Source organism: Taurulus bubalis (genome assembly GCF_910589615.1).
Source record: "Taurulus bubalis genome assembly, chromosome: 7".
NCBI lineage: Eukaryota > Metazoa > Chordata > Actinopteri > Perciformes > Cottidae > Taurulus > Taurulus bubalis.
In genome coordinates, this window is record NC_136595.1 from 17,449,197 (window position 1) to 17,470,361 (window position 21,165).

The 21,165-nt window shown below is 39.4% G+C and overlaps 1 protein-coding gene across 3 annotated transcripts in view; it reads left to right on the plus strand.

Moving 5' to 3' along the window:
* The window catches only part of LOC306738642 (arf-GAP with coiled-coil, ANK repeat and PH domain-containing protein 2-like), a 46,098-nt gene extending 29,910 nt beyond the window's left edge, over positions 1 to 16,188 (plus strand). The window contains exons 10-24 of one of the 3 annotated variants that reach the window (XM_079220522.1): positions 4,628 to 4,740; positions 5,263 to 5,314; positions 5,578 to 5,678; positions 5,830 to 5,935; positions 6,239 to 6,447; positions 7,331 to 7,400; positions 7,529 to 7,623; positions 7,865 to 8,052; positions 8,897 to 8,998; positions 9,604 to 9,696; positions 10,315 to 10,544; positions 10,678 to 10,787; positions 10,912 to 11,022; positions 11,592 to 11,653; positions 15,512 to 16,188. In XM_079220522.1, the coding sequence (XP_079076648.1) occupies positions 4,628 to 4,740; positions 5,263 to 5,314; positions 5,578 to 5,678; positions 5,830 to 5,935; positions 6,239 to 6,447; positions 7,331 to 7,400; positions 7,529 to 7,623; positions 7,865 to 8,052; positions 8,897 to 8,998; positions 9,604 to 9,696; positions 10,315 to 10,544; positions 10,678 to 10,787; positions 10,912 to 11,022; positions 11,592 to 11,653; positions 15,512 to 15,615 (1,746 nt within the window). In that variant the 3' untranslated portion in view covers positions 15,616 to 16,188. The remainder of the gene's footprint in view (positions 1 to 4,627; positions 4,741 to 5,262; positions 5,315 to 5,577; positions 5,679 to 5,829; positions 5,936 to 6,238; positions 6,448 to 7,330; positions 7,401 to 7,528; positions 7,624 to 7,864; positions 8,053 to 8,896; positions 8,999 to 9,603; positions 9,697 to 10,314; positions 10,545 to 10,677; positions 10,788 to 10,911; positions 11,023 to 11,591; positions 11,654 to 15,511) is intronic. The other 2 variants (XM_079220523.1, XM_079220524.1) reach the window with 2 other exon arrangements.
* The last annotated feature ends 4,977 nt before the right edge of the window (positions 16,189 to 21,165 follow it).

A 21,165-nucleotide genomic window follows, 5' to 3' on the forward strand; every position in this document is an offset into this window, starting at 1 on the left:
AATGTTACTTAATATAATATTAGACTAATACGTTCTCTCAGGCTGACTTTAAGTGAGTGACCCGGTTGGGCTTTAGCACATTTTCAAAGGCATTTCAGCATGTTGCATTTGTAATGGCTGTGACAGCGACTATATCTATGGCCTGACGAGACCGGTTCTTCAACCCATGAAGCTGCTTTGATGGGTTGAAGATGGTCAACCACCTTTCAATACAACGTACAATGCTGATTTAGTATATTATAATTAGTTTGAACTAATCTAATGGCCTGTATTGGCCTTAGTGAAGAGGGTAATTTGCATTTACATCAAGTAAACTGACTTCTATGGATATCTCTGATTCCTCCTCTTGCATTTGACAGTTTACACGTTGTTTTGTCCTCATCACTTATTGGTTGATTAATGTGTGAAGGCTGGGCACACTGGCAGTGTTGTGAAACTCCACTGGCAGAGAATACGTCTTTTATACCCAAGTATGAGCCAGAAAGTGAGTTTTGAAAGCCAGAAGTCTTCTACAGTAATTGGTTGTTAGTATTACTGAATGACCATAGAAGCCACCTGTTATGTTATCATCTGTCATGATGTGTTGTATGTCATTTGAGACCAAAACCTTTAGTTAATGCCAACTTTACGACAGTTCTATTGATACACTGTCCACTTGATTTGTGCTTCCACACAAACCTTTCCCATTATCGTTGTATTGATGAAACCTTCCAGCAGCACGAGAGCTGAAGGGCGACCCAGTGTTGTGTTTGTATGCTTCCTATCTGCCTCTGTGCAGCAGCAGCAGCACTGTGACCACAGGGCATTACAGCATCATGGAGCTAATGAAGAGAGACTGACGGGCTGCTGACTTAATGATTTTTTGATCTTGTCTCATAAAGAAAGAGACTACGTGTCATTGAGTTTAAAACGGCTATGGTAATAAAATAATCTGATTATTTTTCTGCAAGAATATGCCGGATTGGCATTTAGTGTGTATGACACGCACTAAATGCCAATTCAAAAGCTCAGACATTCCACATTGTTCAAGGAGTAGCTAATTTATTAACACACACACACAGGGGAGATGAGAGAGTGAGGAGAAAAGCTCAGTGCACGGCTGTTAAATTGAAGTCAGCATAAATGTTTGATGCCTGAGCTCCCCTGCACGGCCCACTTAATTATTCTAACTCAACAGTCACACTAGCAGCACACACAAGAGACGCTCACACACATGGTGACCTTCGCTTAGGCCCTCAGGAGGAGGAGCAGCAGCAGAATCGGTGACGAAAGTTTTGATAGACGTACACAGTTATACGAGAGGAGGAGGTGAGGGTCAGTTGAAGAGACAGGCCACACTGCTTAGAGTGACACACTGCCATTGAGATGATACACAGAGAGACTTTGAGACAGCAAAGATTCATTGGCTTCACAGGGAAACACTTGCACACAGAAAAGGGGGCTCATACTCCATAATAACCTGCGAAAAATGAAGATTTTCAGCCGTTTTCACTACGTTTGGTATTTGGTGAGTGCACCTAGAGGAAGGAAGTTGAGTTAGTGTTTGTGTGTCCATGTATGCGTCAGTGTCTCTGTGCTCATGGCTATTTATAGTAATAGTCTGTTTGTGTTCCTTTCGTGTGATTGGTTTGTCTTGTGTCTACGCCATTTTTATTTTGACAAATCCATGATGTCTAATATTCCTGTGGTAGCGTGAGAAATACATATTTATTTCCTCTGTGTGGCGCTCTCTTGTGTGACATTTTAGGAGGTGACTGGGCTCGAGTCAGACTGCCGCAACTTTTTCGCTTGGAGGTCGACCTCCGTACGTAGAGTCACCGCATCGATTTCCATCTGATTTCCGCTTTGTAACCCTACCAGCTCCTGTCCTGCACACGCTAATAGACTGCATTGTAGTGGTTGTGTAAATGTTTGCACCTTTGTCTTTTTCCTCATTTTAGAGTGACATACATGCATTGGTGTTGATGTGCTTTGATTATGCGGCATGTTTGTTTTGATGCCTCATTGGTGGTGCTGTTGTGTGCTCCAGTGAACTCAGGTTGCTGGTTTGAAGTCAGTGAGTGTTTTTTTGCTTTGCAGTCCATTGTCACTTTTTTGCTCATTGGATTATATAAATTATCTCTGACGGGCGAAAACTCTGCATCTCTAAAATGTTTCAGAAGCTAAGAACAACAGCCTGACTTTTAGTTTGACAGCTGAATGTTTAGGGTTTCCCGCGCCCACGCGGTTACGGTCATTTCTCAATCTGTAGTTGAAACAAGAGAACCAGGAAGGTGTTCACATGACAGCAAGAGTTTTGCACAATATGTTTTTTATTCTTTGGCCTCTGCCTTTTAATTTTTGATTATTTTTTTATGATTGTGTGTGGGCGAACCCCTGATTAAAGGCAGCCAGTGTTGTTGTTGTCAAGTTTTCCCTAGCCAAAGCTAAATTATGACTGGTTTCCTTCATTAAATTAGCTATCATTCCACCTCTGGGGTTCTGAGTTATGCATTTGTTTTGCTTAAAATATAGTTATCAGGACAATTGTGAGAATTGTGTGGCCCTACTCTCAGGGTTCATATTCAAGGTGGTTTGTTGAATGCCTGGACCGGTGCTTTCCATTATCTTTCTGTGCAGAAGCTTAATACAGACACAGTTTGTTCCCCTTGTGCACCCGAAATAACCTCAGTTGTCCCACTATATGTCATGCTGGAAAAGTGTGTGTGTGTGTGTGTGTGTGTGTGTGTGTGTGTGTGTGTGTGTGTGTGTGTGTGTGTGTGTGTGTGTGTGTGTGTGTGTGTGTGTGTGTGAGAGACACCATGGTATCATAGGGCAGAGGGGTTTAACTTAAGCTCAGGTTACATTTACAGATCCAAGCAATGAGACTACGTGCAGCCATGGACGACAAGTAATGCACAACATCAAACACGCATACAGTTTATTCACTAAATCTGTAGACTGCTGAGTGTCTTTGGAAGTAGAACTTTTCAATGTGGGAGTCTTCAACATGTGGTTAGTAGATTGTTTTTGTTGGATCTAATCTATACTCCAGAGCACATGCCTGACTGAAAGTTTCGTAAGCAAACATAGATTAGTATAAATGTTTGCGTACACTTCATTTGATAATGCTTTCATCCTAAATTCCAATCAACCACTATTTTGTATTAAAAGAAAAATCTGATTTGTAGAAGCATTTTAAATAAAGCACTAAAAAATATGACATTGTAAAGAGGAACATCTAGAACAAAGAGTGAAAGCAGCCAACCTTTTATAGTTTCCGCCACTGAGAATGTGTAGAATCTTAATATATATTTGTCCACTTGTTATGCACATGTTTAGCATGGTTGTTTTCCAGGAAGCTAAGAGGAAATAGTTGTCATTGTTACCACCTGCTAAATGACTGAGGTCATCTCTACTCACATAATTGTTAGTGTTGACATATTTTACTTCCATACTAATGTTTATTCTGCTCTCAAGATTGAAGCTCATTTCAATTCATCAGGGCTATACTTGTTTTCTCTATCGGAGCACCACGTCATAATGTGTTTCATAATAGAGGACAAGTTGAGTCTCTTTCTGTGTCAGAAAAGGACTCTGAATGTTTCTAGAGGAACCACAGGGAAGGTTATTCCACAGCTCACTCCAGTAACACATCTAGTTGTGACTGGTTGTGGAGATGGTGACACTCAGGTGTAACTTGACTCCACAAGAACTCGCACACATGAATGCATCATGGTGTTCAATATCACATGAAGTCGAGAAAGCTTGGAGGGTGTTAGGAAAGTGTGGCAGCAGCTCAGGTAGTTAAAGCCAGACTGGCCACAGGGACAGTTTCATGACAACACAACTCAGTGAAAGGAAGGATGTATGAAGACTGAGCAACTTTACTCTTTGGAAGACAATAACTAACTATGTATCTGAATACCTAACTAATGAAATATGTATGTCATTGTCTAGTGCTGTTTTCACACCTCCAGTATCTGTTAATGTAGCCTTAGTCTTAATTTAAGGAATCGTGTGTGAGTATAGCGTCATTGGAAGACTGGACGTGGTGGGTCTAGTTGGCAAGCCACTGAGTATATGCTCTACCACTGAGCCACAGGCACCCTTAACTTCAGAGACGGAGGGAGATATGGATGACAGAGAAAGTAAAATATACGGATGCCTTAATTCTGCGAAGACAAATCTTATTACTCCTCGTGTTGTCTTCGGGTCAAAATGACCCATCAACACACATACATATACACTCGTACACGGGTCATTTTGACCCGAAGACAACACAAGGGTTTTTAAAGTGGTGTAAAATTCAATATTAGAGAATTTTCTAGTATTTTGTTTTACCCCCATTCTCAGACAATACATATAAAGGCCTGATATAGATTGTAACTCTGCAACCATCCTTTGTGATATGTGTTTTGTATCTTGTCTGTTCTTTTGTGAAACATTCAGGTCCATATGAGCAGTGCTGCTCTGCTGAAGGTCACTTATCATAACTGATGGCCCTCATTTGTGACTCCCTGCTTACCCCTAGGAAAATTGTCACTGTTTAACATGTTGAAAATATCAACATGTTAAATGTTGGTAATGTGAGAAGTTTGTATTTAATGTTTGCTTACTTTTCTGTTTTTTCTTTCTTTTTATTCAGGACTTCTCGAATGACGACACCAAGCTGGAGTACAATGTGGATGCAGACAACGGCATCGCAATGGAGGGTTATCTGTTTAAGAGGGCCAGCAATGCCTTTAAGACGTGGAATAGGTACGAAAGATATAGCTCAATAAACTCCTTATGCATACATTTACAATTCAACTTTATGATATGGAATTGCTTCATTATAGTGAGCTGATTTTTTTTTTATTCAGGAGGCCAAGCACTGTCATCAAAATTTAGACTTGAGATATTAAAATTGCTTTAAATTGAAATTTCTCAGAAATTACTTAAAACAAGTTTTGATAATTTTTTTCATGCCATTCCCGACAATCATCACCTCTTTCTTTTAAGGTTGACCCATAAGGTTTTAGAATAATTTTCAACTCAGCAAACATTAATAAAACATATATGAAGCTCCAGCCTGGGTTGCTGTTCTTCTCATAATTTAATTCCAAAGTGAATATTAATGCTGACTGAATCTGGCAGATTGTAGTTTTACTGTAATTAGATACTCATCAGCTCTCTCACTCTAGACTTTGCCATCTCTCTCATCAACACTAGAATTAAGTCAAAGCGTGTTATTTTAGGAGTATCACTAGCAACTGCTTGTGACTTTGTTCTTTCTTTCAGGCGTTGGTTCTCCATCCAGAACAATCAGCTAGTTTACCAGAAGAAATTTAAGGTTTGTCAAGTGACTCCCCACTGCGTTCATTTCCTTTTCTTTTTTTTCTACGCCCTGAGAGCAGTGAATAACCACACCAACCCATGATATCGTCAGTGAAGTTGCCAAAGATACTGCCTGCTTAATTGAAATATTGGCAAACATTTCTATTTTGATATTTTTAGCACTTCATTTGTTTGTAAATCTCTTTTTAATATAGGTAGGGAAAAGAAAAGAAATGTGTATTTTGTGTTTTAACCAAAGCTGATGTGCTGTGCCCACAGGACAACCCTACAGTGGTGGTGGAAGACCTGAGGCTATGTACCGTGAAACACTGTGAGGACATAGAGCGCCGTTTCTGTTTCGAAGTGGTGTCCCCCACCAAGTAAGTTGAAGTCCCTATTAGTCTAATGAGCACTGGAATATGGTACTAAAGGTGGGGAGGTGGAGTAGCAGTGTACCCACCTTATCCCAATTGCACACACCGACACACATTTAGCAGACAGCTGCTGTGTGATGCTTGTTTGTCCCAACAGGAGCTGCATGATGCAGGCGGACTCGGAGAAGCTGCGACAGGCCTGGATCAAAGCTGTTCAGAACAGCATCGCCACCGCCTTCCGCGACAAGGGAGAAGAAGGCGAAGTAAGAACCAAACACACTGACAGATACGGAGTAGATGGTTGAAGGGATTCACATATACTTTACTTAAGTAAAGGGATAAATAGATCATGTATGGAAACATTAATTAACCTGTGTTCATGTAAAACTAGTCTCCCATACTTAACTTTACATTCAGTTGTCTAGACTGTTAGTGTTTGCTGCTATTTTACCCCCGATTACACCACAGGAATAAACATTTAATTTAACTTAATTTCCTCTTATACCATGTTAATAGATATTTACTATCCATCTGGTTGTCTGTGTCCCCCGTCTCTCGTATGTCAGAAGCTTGATAGGAAGTCGTCCACGTCGACTGGGAGCCTTGATTCTGGTGGGGAGCTGAAGGAGAGGCCGATCAAAGGAGAGAGTCTCCTGCAGAAGGTCCTGGCCATCCCGGGCAACACCTGCTGCTGCGACTGTGGCCAGCCAGACCCTCGCTGGGCCAGCATCAATCTGGGCATCACCCTCTGTATACAGTGCTCTGGTATCCACAGGTAGAGTAAAATTTAGAAGAGCTAGACAAAATAAAATAAAAATCATAAAGGAAGATACAAAGTCATGAAATTCTCAAATAACCAACTTATACATGTGAAAAGTAAAGTGGTTTATTCCAGAAAGAAGGAACTAATAGGAAACTAATAAACTGAGGAAACTATTATCAGGACATTGTATTTATTTATCTACCACATTGCATGACTACAGTTCATTTTGAGTTCATTTTGGTTCCATGATTACCGGAAATTATTATAAGCAGTCATTGCATGTTTTCTGTTCAATGCTTTGTACAAACTGTTGGTGTTGAGGGATTTATGAAATGTAAACTCACTGCTATGAACACCCAGCCTGCTTGGGATGTTGTGACGACCTTTTATTACTTTAGTTTCCATTTTAATTAACATAAGTGTCCAAGGATTCAGCCTTTCTTTCTCACTACATCCTAAACAAATTATCTTCATTGTGATTGTCTAACAAGAGTCTTTTCAGAAATTTAAGGAACTAAATAATACAAGAATATGAATATATATATATATATATATATATATATATATATATATATATATATATATATATTATTTTATTTTTTTTCCTTAAATTACCTTGTTTGTAGCCTCTGTAAATCTCTGGCCTCAACAGTAGTTCAAGATTTTTTTATATATATATTTCAAACAAAGGCGTAGAGCTGTCAAGAGTACTGCATGTTTATCGGAGATCTACCTTCTCTACATACTGGGGGTTTTGTGGTTAATATTACCCCAATTACCACTTTATGGCTCAAACCAAAGTGTGTTGAAAAGTATTATGGTCGTCAAGACTTTCCAGCATTATCTATTTCACAAGATGTAATGAACAATGCCATTGTGCTTCTTTGACCTGCAGGAGTCTGGGAGTGCATTTCTCTAAAGTTCGGTCTTTGACTCTCGATACATGGGAGCCAGAGCTTCTAAAGGTGAGGGAGGAAAAACTGATGTACATGAACAAATATACACCAACATCTAGTTAGAAATGAAAGTCTTACTTTTAATCAAGCGCCATTAACAAATTACTTTAAATGTAATTTTCTTGAACCTTTCACAGTTAATGTGTGAACTTGGAAACGGAGCGATCAATCAGATCTACGAGGCTCGGCGAGAGGAGCTGGGATCCAGAAAACCACAACCAGGAGATCCAAGGTGCAGAACTGGTCGACAGCATAGCATATTCAGTCAACATATTCTGACTGAAAACACATGATAGCGTATTAGAATAGAGGCATTATCATCTTTATATAGACGCATTGTGATACAATATATATGCAATCTACAGCAGTTGTTCAGCTTTTGCATCAAATTGAACTTGGTTTGAGTAGATAAACTCGAAGAAGGTTTTAAATTCTCACCTCATCCACAAACAACGCCCTTTGCTTCTGAACAGACATGAGGTAGAGGCCTACATCAAAGCCAAATACGTGGACCGGCAGTTTGTACGCCGGCCTACAGATGAGGAGCTTCGCAACAAAGTGGTTTCTCTGAGCAAACAGGAGAAGAGGCTGAGCAGCAGCTCCGAGCATCTGCCCCCAAGACCGCCGCCACCCACCCCGAAACTCCGACCCGGTCAGTCAGGTCAGTAGAGAAAGAACACAACATAACACACTTATCGACCCAAGAGTTTGTTGACTCTAACCTTTCACTCATCGCTGAACTTAATGATTAAACTGACAAAAAAACTAATTAAAAGGTACTGATCCTGACCTGATTGGTTTCTGTCAATAACACAAATGATTACCACGATAAAAAGTGTACTGGATTTTAGCTGGAGACCACGAGATCCAACAAGCTGCTGGTACCAAATACAGTATTTACCTGCAGTGTTTAAAAATGAACTTGTTGCATCAGTAGTTTTTGTCATCTTCCCTTCATTCCAATGATCAGCGACTTGGATGATGAGCAATGTTGTATATAGATATTTTCATTTTCTAAATGAATACAATAGAATTTCAGAGATGATATGTTTCTGCAATGCAGAACTGTTGGTGCCTCTTCAGAAACAAAATTGCAGTGCATCAAGGTGGCAAGTCAGTGACAAGTCAGTGTACTTTGTGATTGTATTGCCCCTTTTTTTATAATATCCTCTCTGTGATTTAAGCACCGTCGTGGAGAAGTGTGCACCCATCAGCATACTTTATGTTCTCTGTGAACACCTTATGCCTCAGCCCTCTTTGCCTCCCATTGCTTTTCGTAGTCCATCTCCAGACTTCAGTGTCGACCGAGCTGGTAGTCTTACTAACTCTGCTTTTACCCTGCTTTCCACTCTCTCCTCTTCCTCAATATTTCTTCCCCCTACTGTCATGTTATGTGCTTCTGAACTAACCACTGCTCTTACTGCCTACCCTTTAACTCCCCACCCTGCCACTCAATTTACACCCTCCGCTTTTCAATTTCCAAACTCCCATTATCCCTAACGTAGCTGTTGCCAGCGGCATGGAGGCCCGCCGCGACTCTCTCTTCTGTGCTGACGAGCTTGACTCACTCTTCTCCTACTTTGACAACTCTGCCAAGCTCAGGAGCAGTAAGTACTAAATGCTTAGTGTTTGGCTTGCTTCTCTCCATCCCTGCTGTCCATTTGTGTTCCCTGCTTTGAGTCTTTGGACTAACAACCCTTCATCCACTGCTCTGTTACTCCTTCATGCAGACCTTCTTAGTGGACCATCCCATCATGTTAAGAGCATTGCAGATATTGAGTTTTTCCCGGGGCTGGGAAGTGTTTCACTCACACATGGTTTTGGTCAGTTCCTGGTATTTGTATCTGTCTCATAATTGTTTTGCTATTTAGGGACCTGAAACATAAGGTGATGGTGGGGATCTATCCTCCGGTTCTCTTTCTGTTGATTTCAGCCGGGGACTTACTTACTTATACTTACTGTACAAAATATTAGGACCACCTGCTGTTTCTTGTAATCATACTGGAGGAAAATTAGCTGTCAAAAGCCACCAGATATTCAAAGTCAAAACTTAAAAAAACATATTTATCAAAAGGTTTCTGAGGGCCTACATCAAGGGGTTGTGTGATGATCTGAAAACAATCAGCAGGAAGGTGTTCCTTTTATTTTATACACTCAGTGAATGACACCTGTGTTTTGTTCTACAAGTCGTGATTCATACTTTGTGTTACAGTAAAAAGTAAAGACAGCGGCATCCAGAACAGCGCTGATGGGAGCAGGGAGATGCTGGCCACCACCCCCTCCAATAACAGCCTGACAGATGCAGGTAAGACACAAACACATAGACGTACACACCTCTGTCAACACAAAGACGTCCCTGCATGTTTAAATCTAAAGCAGGAAATGTATTAAGTAAAACTAAATATATACATATATATAAGCTTTTGGGGACAATAATGTTGCAAGAAAAAGAAGAAATGGTTAGTTAAGGAGCCACATGTGCTTATTGTAGTTTGGCTTATCCACAAACCTTCAAAACACATAATCATAATAAGTAGTGCCTTCATCTGTGCTATTGGTAAGATTACAAGAGAAGGTTGTGCCAGTGTCATCAAGCTAACGCCACGTGCTCAATTGTTGTAAAAGACAAAAATGTTCTTGTCTTTTTGTCATATTTCACTATGTTGGAAGACCAGAAGGAAAAACTCTTGAGTTATTGGAGAGTTAAGGACGTTTTCTCCAGTAATTTAGAGCAGATTTGGAAAACCTTCTAAAGGAATATAATGTTTTTCCCATCCTGGAAAAGTTTGGAATTCGTCCTCACAGCTTGAAAAGCTACCAGTGTTGTACCACAAGACACAGACGAATTCGCATTTAATCAACTTATTGTTGTATTTCTTGTTGAGAAGAAATGTCTCACCTCTCTTTTCTTCCCATGGTTCAGACGCTGCAGAGCCTCCCCCCATGGCAATGCCTGCAACCCTGCCTCCCCCGTCTCCGTGTAAGATTGTTTTCTATGAGCCTAAGGAGTACAGCTCGGGCCTGCAGCTCTACTGGGCTGCATGTGCCCGCAGCCTGCCGGACATGGCGGAGGCACTGGCCCACGGAGCCGAGGTCAACTGGGTCAACACGGAGGACGACAAGAGGACGCCGCTCATCATGGCGGTGCAGGGGGTGAGCAGCCAAATAATTCCCAGTGGAAGAGAGCAACTGATCTTTAAATAATAATAGCACTTATTATTTTAATGTTTTTTGTCACTGGAATGTGATTTAACGTGTCACATGATTGTTAAATGATTCCTTTCAGGGTTCACTGGTCACTTGTGAGTTTCTGCTCCAAAATGCAGCTAATGTGAACCAGCAGGACGCTCAGGGCCGAGCACCCCTCCACCACGCCACCATGCTGGGACACACAGGGTTTGTCTTCACATCTCATCATCATCGCTTCACCAAACCTTTACGCAGAGAATATTGATATTGGGCTGTACTGATACATGTGTTGACAAAAAAAAAAATAGCTAAAACCTTCTCTCTGTTTTAGGCAAGTGTGTTTATTCTTAAAAAGAGGAGCAAATCAAAATGCTGCAGACATTGATGAGAAAACCCCCCTGACGATAGCAGTGGATGCAGCCAATGCAGACATCGTTACATTGTGAGTATTGTTCTTCTTATCAAATATTTGTATTATTATTTTATTCTGTGAGTTGTGTGAGTTTCCAAACTGTTAAAACAAACCAGCACAGCTGTCATCTACATGGAACCGCTGGGGTGCCTCAAGAAAAACACTGACCACAGATGTGAAAAAAAAAAATCAACAGCATTTAGAGAGTGCAATAGTTGAAATAGCAATATTTCATAAGGGATATCACTATATAAACCCTGATGGAATAAAACAAGAACCAGATACAATTTACCCAATAGAGAATTATTTTCTAAAACAAACCAACTGGTACATCATCACGTCCATTACACAACAGGCATTTTAACAGCTTAACTGTCTGCATTAACCAAAGAGTAACAACTTTCTCCACAAGGTGTCACTACTTAATCAGTTTACAGATCTACAAAATGGACTCCCTTACCTCTAAATGTAACACAGTGGCTTGTAATCAAAGATGAGTATTTCTGTGGGAATAGTTGGGAAAAGAGCCCCGACAATAGTGTGACAGAGATTATTGATTTCTAATCTGTCACTTCCTGTTTCTTAACCTGCACCCCCAGGTTGCGATTGGCCAAGATGAACGAAGAGATGCGAGAGGCGGAGGGGCCCTACAGCCAGTCAGGTCAATATACCACCAACAGCCCCACCGAGATGCAGTACAGGAAGTGCATGCAGGAGTTTATTAGCCTGCAGCTGGATGAAACTTAATAACTGTCCGCTCTCTTGAGACACAGGCAGCATACTGTGAAACCAGGCTCATCAGAGGAAATGTAAAGCCCAGGTTTCAGAGTTGGGGTCATTTGTCTGAAAACTGCAAATGAATACCCAGATAACCCAGTTAATAATTTCTAATTACAAATTAGAGTTTGCTTTATTTATTAAGAGGGTGCCCCAGGGTGAAGGAACATTTGATCCACTGATTAGAGAGAACTGAGCCTAACTCGGTCGGTTGTGCTCCTGTGTCCCTGCTGTACTGTGAGTTACTATCAGCTCCTGCCGGCTGCCTGCTAGCCTTGGTGTGGTAGAGCGTCGGGTGCTATTTGTATCGATGTGACAGATAAAGCCATCGTCTCTGGACATTTCTGAAGAGCTTTGTTCCAAAGTTGACCATCCACGTTTTCAATTAAGTGACTGTTAGATAGTCTGTACTTCCGCCCTTTAAGTTTAAATTACATAGCCTTTGCTGATTCCCTATATACACATACACTGGGCAGGAATACATTTCATTTTTCAATTAGTGTTGTGTCTCTTTGCAAAGAAATAGCTAACCAGTACCTGCCAGAAATATCCAGTGACCTCAAAGTGACGTCAGTTTTCACCATTTGGCAATAATCGTGACTTTTGAATGACATTTTTTGTATTCATATGATCAGTCCAGAGAAACGTAGTGTGTCTATAAATAGCTAAGTTTAATTTTAAAATGACGTGTCAAAAGTAATTTATGCACATTCCTATCAATGGTTATGCAACTACTGTACTTTGTCCTGATATTGTATGGTTCCCATTTTAAGTCTTAACCATTTTCAAGACCTGTTCACTTATTTTAACTGTTTGATGTCCAAACATAATGCATCTTGCTGTTGTGACAGACCTGGTTAGAAAAAAAAGTATATTTTGCAACAGTTTTCTTTTTATATACATTATTTGAGGAACCATATAATACGTATAGTTACCGTACATGTTGTAAATGATGTGCATACGTACATTTCGTCATAGGACAGAATAAGCAAGGTGGAGATTGACTCTGGCTGAACAGGGGTGAGTGCCACGAGGGGCCCCGTGTTCACATCCTTCCTTTCCTGATTGAACGCTATTTACTTCTTGTTATGACAGTATTGTGTCTCGGTTCCTAGTCGGTTATGTGCTTACTCATTGACTGTAATCGCAGGAAATCCAGAATTGTAAGACGGTGAAGGCCTTTTAGTGCCGTTGCATTGATTGTATCGAATGTCAGATATATGAAATATATCAAATATAGACAAACCATCTGAGGATGGTTCATCAACAAGTGCAATAGTGTAGGAAAATGTCCACATGTAACCATGTATGTATATATTCTTATCACCTGCTGGTCCTAGCTTATATTTATCCTAATCATAAGGGAGCTTTACAAAAAGAGGATGAAAGGACAGATAAATGGTCATTTCTGTTGATCACATTGGTGGAGCAGCGCCCCCTGGTGTTAACGGAACAGTTTGTGATGTTTTGAATGGCTTACTCGTGTGGGGATGCAGTAGGGTAGTTAGAATAGAGAGTACTGATTGTGTTGTTGATTGTGTTCACAGGTACATGAAGTACTTGTGTGCTTCAGAGTAGATGCTGAGGGGTTTCTTGAGAGGGACTCGTGCATGCGTGTGTGTTGACCACAGGAGGGTGGGCTACGCTCAGACATATTGTCCATTAGTCTGAGAAGAGTAAAGCATCCTATATTGAGGGCTAGATGTGCTGCTTTAGGACTGTTATTAGCCTGAATGCTGCTTTCTTATTTTTTCAAAGTGGAATAATCCTTCGTCGTAATTTTTTGCTTTGGACCTGAATGACAAAGAATGCATCCTTTTTCTTAAGTATTTTTGTTAGCGTGTGCAATACTTGTTGATGGGGAATGGTACAGAAACTATTGCTGGATGTCGTTGCCCTAAAGCCAAACAGCAGACGCACTTGCAATGACCATGAGAGGAACAGAAGGAGGTTTGTCTTTAGCCGAGGAAGCAGAATAGAGTCTGATGTACGTGCTTCTAGTCACTGAGTGATCCTCCTGCTGTTTTGCTTTGCAAGAGCAGTTGTCTTGTTGCCGTCCTCTTTGATACTCAAGGGCTTCTTCATCAGCGCCTCCAATCAGCTGAGGAATGATGGGGTTGATGAAGGATATTCAGGGGTAATGAATGAGAAGGAGAATTAACCTCATCAGCCCACCCTCCGTCTCTTTATCAGAATAACAGTTCCCTCAACTCAAGTGTTTCTCCCTGATTGAGTGTGTGGAAGAAGTGCAGAGTGCTGGTTCTCAGCCTGTGGGTTGCTCTGTGATTATTTATTTTTTGTGTATTTAAACATTAATTTAGGAAACTCCCAGGGGAAGTGTATATTTTTTTAACATAATGACAATTATTTTTAAATTAATATCTTCAATGATCAATATTTGTCTTCTAGAAATTGTTTAAAAGCCTGAAAAGGCGAAAATGTACACTTGAAACTGAAACAGATTGAAAACCGCTGCTCTTGTGTAAGAGGAGGCTCTCTCACTTCTACAACACACTCTTCTTTATTGCTCTCATCCACTTGTCTCTCTCTGTAAATTCACTCTCGGTTCTGTATTTTGCTTTTTTTTCTTCTCCTCACTCTCCTCTCCAGAGTTTTGTGCCTTTCTTCTGTTCTCATGTTTTCTTTGGGGTGCTGAGGCCAATACAACTGTATTTTTGTACATAAACTCCTGCACTTTAAACACAATACAGTTGTTAAAAAAAAAATGAATCTCTGTGAGCTTGTCTTTTCTTCCTGAGTCGATCTTCAGTTGCTAATTGAATAAGCTCTCCTGCTGTTTGCCTCTTCTGTTCTTTCCCATCTTTACTGCATCTGCATTGTTCCGTTTCATATTTCGAGCTGCGCCGACACACTTGACAGGTATGGCCAACTTTTTCCTTTTTCCTTCTTGCTCTGATGATACTGTCCCCTTTACTTCCCCTTTTGAGTCTTGGGGGAAAAAAATAGCTTTACCAAAACGGATACAAAGGTGGCACTAGATAATAATCCTAAAGTATCGAGACAAAAGGGAACTAAGTGGAGGGAGAGAGAGAGGGAGGGAGAGAGAGAGGGAGAGAGAGGGAGGGAGAGAGGGGGAGAGAGAGAGAGAGGGGGAGAGAGAGAGGGGGGGGGGGGAGAGAGAAAGAGAGATTCACAGTCACTCTGCAAGAGCCCTCCACTCTGAAAATCACTCTTATGCCGCTTTACACCTGCATGATGAGGCAGTATTTTGTTTATGTCTTAGTCATTAATGACATGAGTGATATTTTATTTCACAATATTTTATTGAACTTATTTGCAGCAGGTGAGGATGGAGAAGAGTTAGGAAATGAAGGGATTGTTGTTACATCAGTATCTTAGCTTTTCTTCAACACAGTGCCACAAAGTGCAGCTCTACCTGATAGATTCAAATGGCACTATTTCCTTCATTTAACTTACTGATTTATCTGAAAAAAGTTAACATTTTAGTAACAAAATCCGACTTGTATGTGATATTAAACGGTGTATGTCTTCTGAAAACACTTGCCAAGGCAAAACATACATGAAGTAATTCCTTCCACTGCTGTGATACATAATACTGTTAGGAGGACCACGCAGATTGTTTTAATATGAAGTAATAATGTGTAATTGGAAAAGATTCTACAGGCTTAGAGGAAATTTAGAAAAGAGAAATGTGTGTAATGTCTGACTTTTATTTATTTTATTTATTCATCAATATCTTGTGTCATTGTTTCTCTTGCAGGAGATGAAACCTACCAAGACATTTTCCAGGATTTCACCCACATGGCTTCCAATGACCCGGACAAGCTGAACCGCTATCAGCAGTACGATGCGCAGCGACCCTGACGCAACAGAACCGCCGTCCATTAGCACCCGGATGCCGTCTGCTCGACCCAGGAGAGACCAAACAACGTCTGGCAAGACGTTGTCCACTTTCCATCCAGCGTTAAAGCTGGTTAGTGCGGCCGAAGCTGGACGTGCGTCACCGTAATGTGACCAAAGCTCCTTTTTTATCAAATTGTTTTCTTGCAGCTGTGTATTCAGCCCCACTTCCCCCAAGTTAAGGGGAACTTCTGTGAACAGCAAACCTCACTTTGTTTTGTTTTTACTGTGCCTCTATTATTACAATGACTGAATGGTACAGTGTTTGAAAGGCTTTGCAAAGTCCTAAAAAAGTCTAAATTATAATTTAACTATCTGAATGTAGAGTTGCCATCAAGGCTGTCAGTTATTTAAATTGTTCGTCACACTTCTTAACAGAAGAAATTCAAAGACGATTAATCTTTTAGAACTATATAAAAACAAAATCTGTGCTGTCAGAGTTGTAAAGAAGTGCATGACAGACTGTTTGATACTCAATTTTTCAAAAATGTTCAATAGGATTGTCTTCATGATTAAAGGCATATTTTTTATATTGAAGTTTATACACAACAATATGCGTTTACTTTTTTGCACAAATCCCTTTATCTTAAATCGCCACTGATGTTTACCAGCTTTGATGGTAAAGCTTTGACATTTTAAACAATGTACAGTGATTTATGAAAGTAAACATGTTATTGATGTGTCTGCAATGTTAAAAAGATGATTTATTTTGCTTTTTAATTGGTGTTTTTTTTTTACACTTTTCTCTGAATGATTTAAATGGTCCATGTCAGTACCTGCAGTACGCGTCAATGAGGCAATCAGCCCTTCAGCGTGCTGATTATAGTTTCAGTCGTGTTAAGATGATTGTTCATTTGTAGATTCAGTCTCAAAGTTAAGATTTAAAGTAAAAAAAACTCCACAATAATATGGATATATAACACCCCGTTTCTCCAATTCTGCTGAGATTAAACGAGAACTGGAGTTGGTGTCCCCTCGTTCAATCAACGCAAGAAAGCAAATGTAGCTGATTTCCATCTTGTCATTTTTCTCTCAAGCAAAATATTCTGTAAAACAGGCAAATCATTTAAATGAATTAATTGGAATTGTACAAATTAAACACTTCCTGTAATTTCCCTGTCATAGCAGCAAATTGATTTCGTTGTGACATCAGACGACTGCACTGAAATGTCTGTAAATTAATTCTGCAATTTGTCTGTCTTTTAAAAGAACAGTTGAATCTTCTCGTTGACGTTAACGGTATATAATAACATGTAATATGCGCAGAGGAAACCTTTGGCAAATACAGCATGGGATACAATTCTTGTACATTTTGTACAGATGATTTTGAATTCTCCAGAGAACTGAAGTATAAAGTTAGTGGTACTTGAATCATTATATAAGCTTTTGTGTGTGTGTGTGTGTGTATATATATATATATATATATATATATATATATATATATATATATATATATATATATATATATATATATATATATATATATATATATATATACACTGTTCTTTGTATCTTTTGGTAATTTTAGCCTATTTTATATTGCCTGTCTGTATGCCAGTATACATGTACTGTATATTCCACCTGTAATATGTAAGAGCTTCAATACATAAGGACTGAGGATTCATCACAGAATGTGTTGTGTGATATGACTTCATTAAAGTCATGGCAGGAATGTGTTTGTTCGGACAGAAGTGGCGTTAACGCCGAGTGCCACACACACCCGCCATATTCCACTGGCGGGTATTTAACATGGTTTAAAAGAAAAAGTCCTTTCACTGCTGCTCTCAGGTGCTTATTTCTTTTTTCAGTACTTTGTCATTCATTTGTTTTCAGATGTTCATTAAAATCCTGAAGTTTGAACAGCGAGACCCAGTCGAGCATTCCCTCTACATTTAAGCTTCAAAATGATAACCAGGAAGGAATAAAGAAAATAAATGGTATTAATACACACAATGGCACAAAAGAATTCTAGACAAAAAGGCTTCAATGAGTTTCTCCTCGTTTCCAAAAAAAACATAAGAGTCCACCATTTTCTTGAAGGCACAGCTTTTCCTCTTGATCATTAATTAGTTTTTCAAGAGCAACGCAGGAATTCATCAGCCAGCCTTTGAGCACTTGGTCTATTAAAGGTATTAGAGAATTGGTCCATTTTGTTTTGCATTTAGGTCATATGTTTAAAATGAAGTGTCTAAAATACTCTCACTTCCACCTCTCTATTTGTTGGTCATAATGTGTAATTTAAGTTTATTTAACTTTTGCCTATGTACATGATGCTAAATGAAGTCAATTACTTTACTTTGTAATGTAAGTCACACACCAATAATTACATCTTCATTCTTCAAATACGGTTGAAGGACTTTCAAACTAAATCAAATCTGTCAACAAGAAATATATTTTTTAGAGAAACAACTTGTTAAACACCATCTGAATGTCTTTATACACACAATACACACACACACCACGCTTGAATGTGGTTTAGAATTTAAATCCCAATGGCTTTTTGCAGAATATTTTGGGGAATATTTAGTCTGTACAAGAGGTGATCAGAAATGACTCCCTTTTTTTTTTTTTGCAACTTCATCACGTTGTGTTTTCCTCCTCCACTGAATTTTTCAGGCCTTTACCGAGTTAAGTTTAGCAGAAACAGCCGTGTAAGTCGTCCAGCAGGGGGAGGTTCAATCTTTCATATTTTTGAGGAAACAATTCTTGACCTAAAAATATAGCGAAACATCCTGAACGGCAACTGTAGGCAAGTCTGAGTTTACTCTGGTTTTATATTTATTAATCTGATTTCACCTGAAGTTAATTTCAAGCCTCACATAAATCCTATGATTTTCTTTTGTGACGTGTTTCTGCTCTCTTTGTTTATAATTATTAGCAGTTTATCATTTGTAATAACTCCTCCTGGTAAGTCATTACAATAAACACAATCTACAAACTCAGTTGAGGCTTTATGTTTAACCCCAAACCGGGATGGATATTTACATTTTATTTGTTTAAATACACAGAGGCTTCCTTCATGGCTGGTGAGATCACAACTTTCTCCTCGTGCCAATCTTGATACACAACTGTGGATATATTACCAAATCCCATTCCACCTTTAATAATTACAGCGTGTTTACTTCTGCGGCTGCTTAAATGAGAGGCGTGCATGCCAGCCGTGCCCACCACTTCAAATGACTAAAAGCCGTGTGTGTGTGTTTAGTCTGCTTCAAACTAATGTTCCTAGAAAAAAAATGCATCGCTTTTTTTCAACAATGAAAGACGATCATAATTCACCTCAATACTTCTGGACACGCTAATGTTAAACATACAAAACAACCTTTTGCTATAGGGATTAAGTTTTCTTTTCTTTTTCTCACATCTCACAAAATATTGTGCGTGAGCTGTTGTGACAAAGAAAGATGAAGGAAAAGCAGAGTGACACAAAATGATGAGTGTGGATTTACTGCCAAAGGCAGCCGACTCTTTATTTGCATGGTGGCCATTTTGAACTTTGCATTTAACTTTCAGAAAGAGGAAGTCTCAGCAGTTTTGATGCACAAGAAACACAATTTCAGACATTTCTATCAAAGTTATATACAAAACTTGCCTTTTGAATTATAGCCTCATTTACTGGATTTTGTATCTGATATTGAAATTTTTTTGTTTTTGTTCAAACCCTGTGCAATAGTAAGAAAATAAACATAAAAAAAACCCATGTAGAAACATGCCAAACTGTACATGCCAATTCTAAGAGGGAGAAATGCAAATAAATAAATACATAAACATAGTAAAATGAGATACTTCTCCTGCCTAAGGAAGATTACAGCACCATGCATGCACTCCACAAGAGACTTTAACCATCTACAAAGGCTTAAATGTGTCATCTGATGCCCTTCTGGTCCGGCCGCTGGGCCCGGCTCGCAGGCTTTTCTCAGTGAATCGGCCACCGCGCCTTTTCCAGGAAGTCTGTGGTCTGCTTGCCTGTGGAGAAATGAAGGGCCGCCACTGGAGATGTTTCCCTCCATAAAAACACCATGTGAACAAACGCTGAAAGGGCCAAGCCCCATTAATGCCGCTCAGACCGCCAGGGACCAAACAGCAGAGCATATTCATGTTAACAAGTCACCGAGTCCAGCGGTGACTGAGGTCTACTTTCATCAAACAAATACAAAGATAATGCCAGCTGGATGAGATCATTACACTTACTTACAATGCAAAAAACACAAGTCTGAATGTTCTTGAAATAAGAGACAACTTTTGATTTGTTTCACTCCGGTATACTGACACTATAGTTTCACAACAATATTAATCGTAGCTGTCTGCTTGACTGACTTGTAGTCCAGATCTGACTGAAGAGGCTCCTTCATTCTGCCCAATCGCTGCTTTTGACTAAGATACTCAAGTAAGGAATAGGGATGGTGATGAAATATATCAAGTTGTATCTTTTAAAAGAAAGATGAACAGCAAAATCATTTCTGTTCATGTTCAGTTCTGTTCTGTTCAACAGTTTCAGAGTACACACACGGGAACAGGAAACAACTGCTGGACTCTGCAGGTCGGTCTTGTGATGTGAAGACTTGTCGCATTGTAATTGTTCATTTATGGTATGTAGTGCAAAATGAATGGATTTGTTTGTACATCAGCATCCGATTTTAAATGTGAATCTACAACTCGTTAAAATCAGCATCCTAATGTTTCAGATGTGGTTTTTTGATTGGTGATTGGTAATTAGATAACGTTGCTTTCAAAGACATTGACCGAGTAAGGTGTTTTGCATTCACAAGTGTTTTATACATATTTATACACATGCATCGATTCAGAAAACATCAACAATCATCGTCTCCACCATCAAAAAAATAACAAAGGTTTTGCATTTCCTGCCGCTAAAGGATGGTTTGGTACACAGTTAGATTGAGAGGACTACTTTATATTTGGTATTTTATGCTTTTAGGTTGTAGAAAGTCCTCTTGACAAATAGAAGGTATTTTGTACGAAGGATTTGCAAAATAATTATGTTCAAAAAGAGAACACGCTATAAAATGGTTCAACCTGAGAATTAAAACTAAAGAGTTTAGTTCAGTAAGAATATAAAAAAAATCATATTGGTAAAATAAACGGGAGGCTTAGATCTAAATGTGTGCAGATTTAGATAGGAACAAGTTTGTGATTCAGTGGGAAGTGCACAATAATGCCTAGAATATTAACCAGAGCGGTGCTTTCGCAAAGCTACTCTTCAAACTGCACAGTAGAAAAAGAAAGTTAGTGTCGGCTAGCAATATCAGAATAAAAATCAAAGTCTTTATTATATTTGCAATAGCCAACAATGTCTTAGGTTAAAGTAACAATACCGTAATGCAAACACACAAGTAAGAGTCTCGCAATAGGCCCAGTGTTCTAGGTACTGTGTTCTGGTTGCTTATGAAATGTATTGGAGTAGAAGTATAAAGTAGTACTGAAGTACAATATTTGAGTAAATGTACTTTGATGTTACTTCCCTCCGTTTTCCACGGTTGTGCATTTGAAAGACGA